At 37.5% G+C, this 9,447-nt stretch overlaps 1 protein-coding gene across 1 annotated transcript; it reads left to right on the plus strand.

The window, feature by feature from the left end:
• Positions 1-210: 210 nt before the first annotated feature.
• Positions 211-7,519, plus strand: rp9 (RP9 pre-mRNA splicing factor). Its single transcript, XM_007547585.2, has 6 exons — positions 211-559; positions 650-680; positions 778-907; positions 4,225-4,316; positions 4,616-4,677; positions 6,816-7,519. Exons 1-6 carry the CDS (start codon positions 408-410, stop codon positions 7,018-7,020), a joined length of 672 nt encoding a protein of 223 aa, XP_007547647.1. The 5' UTR covers positions 211-407; the 3' UTR covers positions 7,021-7,519.
• The last annotated feature ends 1,928 nt before the right edge of the window (positions 7,520-9,447 follow it).

Consider the following 9,447-nt stretch of genomic DNA (forward strand, 5'->3'; position numbering starts at 1 on the left):
TTGGATATAAATTACAACAGAAAATGTTAAATCCAATATCAACAAGTGTAAAATTAGTTATGGGCTTTGTAGTATAGACATTTATACGAGTGTAAACATGTTATTTTAGGTAAGGGTATCTTAAAACGTAGAACATGTCGTTTTCGTTTTGCTGGAAAAAAAAAATAAAAAATCACACCATGTCTAGAGTTTTTCCCACCCGTGTCCTGCAGATGGCGCTGAACTTTCACTAACCAGCCCGACCTCACAGGAAGTAGAGAAACTGTAGCAATTAGCGGTTAGCCATCCGTTAGCAACGTAAAGGGACGAGTTTGCGTCAAAACTCTCAACTCGAAATGCTTTAAATGCAACATGAAGTGCAGTAAAGTTTCATTTAATTAGAAGAACTGCTTGTTGTCGTTAAAACCATGTCGGAAAGAAAACGAACAAGAGATAGGGAGAGTGAGGACAGAAGGGAGCACAAGAAACACAAGACATCCAAAAATGATCTGGAGAAACTGAAGACACAAACGAAGAAACTCAACCAGGAGGTACAAAAACTGAAACACATCGAGACTTTGTAAGTGACTTTAAATACTACTTCACGTTAAAAAAAGATAATTTCTACGTGTTGAATTAAAAAAAAAATTCTTTATTTGCTTCTGTGCAGTTATGAAAAACCCCCACCAGGGTTCATTAAGGTACCGTTTTGAACTGCATACAAACTCACATAAAGTGCTTTTCACTAAAGGTTTCCTTTAAATTTCCTCCCTCATACATAACACTTTGTGTTTACAGGAGCACGAGGAAAAACCAGAAGACTGTATTCCTGCTGATCCTGGAAATGAAGACGCTAGAAACTTCCTGGCTAACGCCCCCACCAAGGGGCTCTGGATGCCTCTGGGGAAGGAGGTGAAGGTGATGCAGTGTGAGTGCATTCAGTTACCCTCTACCTGAATTTATTCTGATTGGAACAAAAATGTGCTCTACATTTGTTAAGCTTGATTTTTCACAAGCATATTGCAGTTCTGATTAGCTAAACTCCCAATACGACACATGTTTATGTAAAAGTGTTCATAGAGTGTGTTCTGGCTAGGACTGCGCTGTTGCAAATACTTTGTCATCACAGTGTTTTCACTGTTTAAAATGCCGTATTTGTTGGATTTTACATTTCAAGTGTCATGAATTGACTCAGTACATCCCTAAAATCTACATCAGGCTTGTTGGATGGAGTCTCACAATAAGCCCTACGCCAAGACACAGATAATGGTGCCCAAATAATGCTAGAGGTAACAAAGTGTTGGAAGGATCACGATGACTGAAAAAAAAACATTGAGAAAGGTGGAGTCATTGTTGCAGTATTCAACAATCATATTACTACATCCGAGTTAACTTAATGTCCTGCAGTCTGGGACAGAATGGAATTTCCTTTTTTCTTTCTCAGATCTGGATAACTTTAAATTAAAATAGATAATTGAAATGTATTTGGATTTCCAGTCTTCTTTCTGTCTCATATTGTCTGTTAATTGTGTACATTTATCAGTCTATTAATGTATTCTTCTACCCATGTATAATTATGATAGATCCATTTGAAAACCTACCTGCTGATCCCTTTACCTTGCAGTACATCCAGTTCTTTCTGGGTTTTTTCTTTTACATTCTATCTGTCCATCTTCTCTACAGAGCAAACATTTGTCCATTTGTTTATTGATCCATTCCTCTGTTTTCCATTCATTAATGTTTAAAGACTCGCCAGTGTAGAAAAATCTACCATAAATTTGTAGAACCAAACTTTCTGGTCTATTGGGCTTTGTCATTGATTACAATATATTTCATGAAAGCATAAAATCTCAGCAGGGAATTATTGGTATGAGCCATTTACTAATCAGCAAATTTTCCACTCAGTTCCTCAAAATCTAACATTTTGAGGATAGATTCCTTTTTATGTCATTATGATTAACATTTTGAGGAACTGGTGGTACATCATATTTGTAAATATCCAGGCTTGAAACGTATAAATATCATGAATCTGGATTTCTGTCCAAACATTTAAGTCTGTGGTCTTAATTCTTTTCAGTAAGATCTCAGTGAGACCAGCAGTGTTTCATTTATGAGGAAAGTCATGTATTGTCCAGTTCAGTGAGAGCCTTTTTTTTTTTAATGTTTTGCCTTTGAGAGGAGCATGTAAAAGACGTGCAATTACATGATTCCACTCTAAAGGTCACGCAGATAGTTTGTATGCATTTGTGGGAAACCCAATGTTGAAATGAGAGTAAGCCTTAAACTAAAAATAATCATAAATTATTGTTAAACATCAAACTATGCAGTACCATTTCCCGAAAGCCCTACTACATGTATTAAAGTACATTCAGTAAAAATGAATTTGCTGTAGATGACAGTAGATCTATTGTCCTTTTTTTTGTAAATCATGCTTAGTTTTAAAGCACCAACATGACTTGACAGTAAATCCTCACCAGTGACTCCTGCAGAAACCTTAGACGATAATAAAAACTCATATAAACACTTGTGATGGATTTTTCTGGCTAACAGGAGAGAGAGAGAGAGAGAGCCTAGTAATGACGTTGTAGAGATAACATTCTGTTGTTGTGACACATTAAATAGTGTTATTATACTCTGTGTCCATTCATTCCTTCATCCCACACATTGTCATGCTGCTGGAACAGTCAGGGACTCTGAGAGCACACAGAAGGTCTCTCAACTAAACTGGCATTAGTTCAAAAGACTCTGAGCATGACTCTCTGCTTTTAATCCTTACTCAAAATGTTGACACATTTTTCTCTATCTTAGCCCAGTAAGTAAACAAGATACATTATTGTTCATGTGCTGCATCATCTGGTGTAGATTCTCAGTCATCTAGGACATGTAATGAAGTAGAAGGAAGGGAATTCAACTTCTTGTGTCTTTGAAGACATCCCACTATTCATTCCAAAGCCTTCTTAAGTTTTGAATATAGTTTGAAGTCGCAGACTTATAAGTCAATGATAGAATAATCACCAATAGAACCATGAAAAAAATACTTTAAGGGTTCTATTAGGAAGATCCAATCTCTTTTTTTGGACAGAATTTAGCTGCAGATTCTGTTTGTCTTCTAAAGTTTAATTTTGAACCTAAATGTATTATTTACTAGTTAGTTTGGAGATCTTAACACTCAGTTCTTTAAAGATCGGAACTGGACCGATTCCTTTTTTTTATCAGCTCAAAACAGGTAGAGGGAAAAAAAAGTTTTATTCAATAAACTTGTTAAAAGTTTAAAAGATAATAAATAAAAAAAACAACCTATCCACGCATAGGGTTTTTATGCACTTTTTTCTTAGTTCAATAACGGTCAGATATAAAAAAAAAATGTCTATCAGCTGGTTAAAATTATTATCAGCCTTTAAGTGTCTCATTGGTGCACCTCTGGTTTGGCTCTCAAGAAGCTGAACGATTTAATCTTACACTTGAAATGCCTCCATGCAATGCACTGAAGGCACTTATTACTCTACACCTCAAAATAACTGCCGTTTCCTTTCACTGTTAATGCAGCAGCTCATACCACTGTGTGCACCCCCACTATATATATATATATATATATATATATATATATATATATACACACACACACACACACACCAAAACATGCGACTGGATCTCGTCATGCGGGCTATTACTTCTATTGGCATTTTGAGTAACCATGGCGACGTAATTAGCACCAAAAAACATGAGCTAAACAAATTCTAACTTGCACTGTTTTGTCAGTTAGGTTCAAAACAGATAGAATTTTGTCTCACTCACACATGACAGTTTTCAGAGATGATTAATTACCATAGCAACAGAGCAGAGATATGTAGAGAACTACAGAGATGGCGGGACACTCAGTTCCTACAGACTATTGATTTGGTGTTAAGAGATGAGTGGTTTTTTTTTTTTTTCTAGTAGCGAATTGCCACAAAGTATAAATCAGATTTTTTTGTGTTGAATGTTGAATGGCAGCATTTAGGCTAACATTTGCATTTTGGCTAATTTTAGTTTATACACTAGTTTTAACATACTGAATGGAGTAAGTCCATGTTGCTCAACATGCTTGTGACTCTCCACTTGCTATTGAGTACATTGTAGCTTATTTTAGCATTGGTGCTAATTTTTAGCACCAGAATGCTGGGTTCCAACTGACAGGCACGCTTTGGCACGCCCCTTCAGAAATGTTGTAGTTTTAAATTAATATTGCTACTCGTCTTTCTGCAGGCTGGAGGTGCAAGCGCTATGGTCACAGGACAGGAGACAAGGAGTGTCCTTTCTTCATCAAAGGCAACCAGAAACTGGAGCAGTTCAGAGTTGTGAGTTTAACTCCTATTGATGTAAAACAAATTCACTAATGATTGCAGCAGACTGTAATGCAACTTGGATGCCTGTTGCCTGAAACAGAAGAGAACTCTTTGTAGAAAAACTCACCCTCTGCAATGATTACCATAAGTGCAGTTTTGTCTTTTTTTTTAATCTCTTTTATTGTCTTAGTCTTTCTAAAAGTGCTTACAAAACATTGCTTGGAATTTGCAGGGGCAGCACTTTTCTTTTATAGGAATGGTAGCAACTAATCTCTTTTTCTTCCTTTTAATCATACATTTTTAATTTGTAGGCTCATGAAGATCCCATGTATGACTTAATCCGAGAAAACAAAAGAAATGAAAAAGAAACCAGGTAAGCATGTTTTTTTTTGTTTTGTTTTTTTGTTTTTTTAATATGAGCATGATTCATACAGGTAGGCATTTTAAACAGGAAGAAAGCCTTTTCTCAGCCACCCTCAGGTAGCCAAGACCCCTGTACAGTTAAGACACTGCCATTTATGTTTGTTGCTCCTTGAGCAGGTTTTGGTCAATTTCAGATGACCTGGAAATAATGTCACAGCGGCTGGTTCTCTGTGCCCTCTGCTAGCAAATAGGGTTAGTTCACCATGAAAACACGCTGTGGGGGTGAGTGCATGCAGAGCACAGGAGCACACTCACAAGTGTGTGTGTGTGTGTGTGTGTGTGTGTGTGTCTCAGCTTGCATTACAAAAAAGGTTATTTAAAGGCCAGAAGCATTTTAAAGTTTAAGCTACGTAGCTCCCTGCCACATTCATGTTGGCCTTTTCTTTGAAGTGAAGGTGAGAACCTGAGCTGGTGTGTCTTGTACTTGCATGAGCGGCGTTGTATTTGGTCATTCAAATAACTTTTTCAGAGCTAAGATAACGATTTGTGCTTCTCCGAGGCAGTTACATTGTTTCTGTTGACACTTGTTTTTCCTAATCTCTGTCCTTGATTTTTTGTTGTTGTCATGCTTAAGTTTAGTCTTCACTGTCCCTTTTTATTCGTCTGGGTTCGGAGGGATGAGAGAACGTTAGCAAAAGCCTTAATTATATTTCCCCAATTTTAATTTTCCATCCAGTCCATTATTAAAAACTTTAATTCCATCAGTTTCTTTTGTTTCCTTAAGTTACATTTATGACTTTTAGGATTTAAATTTAAGACTGGCATGAATAAAAAATAAATCTTAAGGTAAAATTGCTAATAAACTGAAGTGTAATAAACATCTTAAACTTTGTCCGAACTATAAGGCAGCAGATGCAATTAAGCTACTCGCATTAAAAGAATAAGACGTAAACTTAGCTGAAGATTTGTAGCTTAAATGATTCTGATTGTCTGACAAAGATGATCTGTTCAAATGTAAAGCGCAATTTTCATATTTTATTAAAAGAAAAAGTTTTCTTGTGCGCTCTCTAATGGTAATATAAACTGTTTAATTTTTATTTCCCTTCAAGCAGTCCTCTTAACAAGCAACCAAGGAGTGGGACCTGTTGAGTAGAAGGTCGGCGAGGGTTCTGACTTTTTGTAGCTTTTATGTTTATATTTATAAACAAATCCCATTATTAAAATTATTCAATAGCTTTCCCCCAAAGAAAATATAAAGGAAATTTCCCAGAGGAAATGAAAGCACTCGATTCATTCTGTGCAGAAACACATAAAAAAAAAGAAAAAAAAGAAACCCAAATCATATTTAAAGATTATTATGTAAGTGTGGACAAATAAATGATTATTGATCACCTCTGACGTTTGAAGAAAATCATCTCAATGTAGCTTCAGCTTTATTTCTCCTTTCTTAGTCAATTGTCTGTCTCACTGTGTACCTCCTCCTCTTTTTAAAAATGAATTAGATGATTTTCTTGTGGGAATTTGCTGTTTACAGTAAGCATGGCAGTTTTTTTTTTTTTAAGTTTAAAATATTTAAAGGTTCAGGTCTAGGCCATTGTGTTTTCGTGGTCTTCATTGCAAGGACATTTATAACGCTTCGCTGTAACATTTCAAGCGTTCTTTTCTTCAATGCTTTACGGCTTCCCGTAGGATCACTTGTTGGTACCTTGTCAAGTTTTTCTTCCAGGATCTCTTGATATTGTGTGAGCTGCTCGAGTCTGTCTCTGCCTAATTTCTGACGGATTGTTTCTTTGTAGTACGTCATCCATCTTTTTATAAGATAGAAGTGGGCGGGGATGTTTGTTTGGTCTGCAAGACCTAAAGCTGGCAGTATCTCTGTGTAATTTTCGGTTGGCTGCAACATTTACAACAAACGTATTGCTCTGTTTTAGGTATGGGGTACTGCGTAGGGGCAGCATCATGCTGTGGGGCCGAATGTTTTGGCAGTACTTCCTATTAACCGTTCACTCCACAAATCTGACCTTAAAAGACAAGTTACACTAAGGAAGCCATTGTCGAGCAAAGGCCTGAAAGAATGGCTCTTTGGGAGAAAGAAGGATGCAGCTACACATGCTGCTGACCCCTCCTTTTATCCTCTCTTCTTTACAGGATTCAGCAACTGCAGCAGCTGCTCCAGGACACCACCTCTTCCTCCTCAGACTCAGACAGCTCTTCCTCGTCGTCGTCGTCGTCTTCGGACCATCATCGCAAGAAGAGGAAAAAAAGGAAGGACAAGAAGAAGAAGGAGAAGAAAAAGAAGAAAAGGAAGCGAAAGCACAAATCGTCCAAAACCGACAACTCCGATTCAGACTGAAGCTAATGTAGGAAGGGCAAAATGTGGAACTTGGATGTAAAATCCAGTTTGTCCTGCAGAGTGCTCTGGGGAGGCTCATTTAAGCCTTTCTCAGAGGATTCACACTGTAAAGCTGTAAATCCACTATGCATGACTTCTCTCAGCTGTTTGGTTCCCCTCTCCGTCATGACTTGGCCAGATCTGCATGACATGAAGACGAGAAAAAAAAAACAAAAAAAAGCATTATTTATGATTGTACTTTTACTTCTTTTATGTTAAGCTGTTCATTTCATCCAATAGTGATTGTAAACGTGTTGAATTCAGAGAGGTGGAAAAACTCCTAATAAAAAGCAGCAGTTGGTTCATGTTTTCCACTGCAGCCAGAATGTTTGAATGCTTGTAAAGGCCCAGAAATGTTTGGAATGACTTGAGGTTGGAATATGCTTATTTGCTCTATAAAAAAAAAAAGACCACAGAAATGAGAAAAGATTGTATGTGAATAAATTGTCTGTGTCCAGAGGATAAAGAAGTCTCTTTTATTTTATTCTTTGTAGCTGTAAAAAAAAAAAGTCTGTCATCTTTGGCCTCGATTTAATGTGCTTGACTTTTTTTTTTTGTAGGGGTTTGATATTTTGAACATAGTGTTGAGAAGCTGTGTGGAGCTCAGACCATTAAGAGAGAACCGGGCTGACCTTTCTGCAAGAGCCACAACATTTTTCCTCTGAACATCTCTGGTTTACTGAATGCTCCAGTGTTTCTTAAATGCTCTTTTTTTACTCCGCGATCCCAACATGGAGTAAGTAGCCCACGATTGAGAATTTGTTGCATTTTGTCAAAAAACTCACCAAGAGTTTGTACTCCGCTTTGTAAATTTGTACTGCTATTGCCGGAAACTGTATTTTGTCTAGGGGAAAAAAAAACAAAAAACACATTTCAAAGAAAAATTAATATGTTTTAATGGTGTGTTTATATAGCTTACAAATTTAGTCTAGAGAGAGTAAGTGCAGAGTAATTTTTAACCCTTGCCACAGATTCTCTTGGCTGCAGGTTTGGACTTTGGCTGGACCATTATTACTTGTGGATATGTTTTGATTTAAGCCATTTCCTTGCTGTATTTTCTGGTTCTAAAATGTTGGACCTTATTTGAGTAGAACACCGTCCTCCACATGCTTGTACCGTTTCCCTTCATGTGCCAAGATTGAAACAGGACAGCTTTGGCTTTGTGTGATCGTCAACTTTCCTGTGGCCTCTCTTCCATTCATGCCTTAGCAGGGTTGTCGACGTACCATCACTTTTTAGGGATGCACGTCGAGCAGTTCTCTGTGACATGTTTAAAGCAGAGGTTACGCAGTGACAGTTCTTGTATGAATGTTGCCGTGGGCGCAGTCCTGCATAAAGCATTTCTCTCCATTCTCAGCAGTAAGAAAGGGAGGTCTTCTCAACACATGGGGGCTCCAACTACCCATTGACAGCACATGTGTAAAAGCAATAGAAAACTTGTTCTTGTGCACACCGCTTGCTTTTGTTTTCCTGAGCGGAAAAAAAAAAGAAAAAAAACAGCCATGTGTGTATCATAAACTAACACCTGATTTAATCGTCTTCACAACTTTGTCCCTGATCTAGCTGGTGTATTCTTTGGTCTTTTATGATGCCGTTTGTTCATTAATGTTCTCAAATATCCGAGGTCTTTGCAGAACGACTTTCAAATCACAGTTGGTTTTTATTTGGAGGGGGTTTAAGACAAATGCTACACTTTTTAGAGTGTTACTTGTACAAATTTTCCTTCCACCTCAGAATTATACTTTATGTTGGTCAAATAGTGTTAAGGTTTGTGGTTGAAACATGACAAAACGCAAAAAAAAAAAAAGTCTAAAGCCCTATCTGTATTAAAACCAACAAACTTGGGTATTTAGGAAAATTTGAGGAAGTCGGATACTTTCCTTCCCCACCAACATGTGTCCCTGTGGAAATAAACTGGAAACATTCCCTCTTCCTAATGGCCCTGATAGAGAGACAATTACAGCAGACCAACAGGGACCAGCCAAACCAGATTTCCATTTAGATTCGAGTCTGGAGCCTCGTAAGCCGTTCCAACGGCTGTCGGGAAAATATGCGTGTTTCTGCGAGAAATTGCATCAAAGCGTGACAGATCATACGGTCAGGAGAGCCATTTTCGCTGCCGATTCTGAGCAACATGTAGTTTTCATTTATCCTTTCATCTCACTCCCCTCTTTGCTCGTGCACCTTCTATGGCAGCTGCTCTGTTTCTTGTTTTATTTCTTTTTATTTTATTTTTTTTCATTCTCGTGCTTTCATTGAAATGCTGAGATAAATCCACTTCGGTGAAACGGTCAAGTTTAGGACGATGAATCTCTCAGATGAGATCAGGGAGGTGTCACCACATGCAGAGCCTTTGGTCAGTGGAATCGTTTTATTAAAGCAGTTTGT

This window comes from Poecilia formosa, unplaced genomic scaffold, assembly GCF_000485575.1.
Source record: "Poecilia formosa unplaced genomic scaffold, Poecilia_formosa-5.1.2 Scaffold21, whole genome shotgun sequence".
NCBI lineage: Eukaryota > Metazoa > Chordata > Actinopteri > Cyprinodontiformes > Poeciliidae > Poecilia > Poecilia formosa.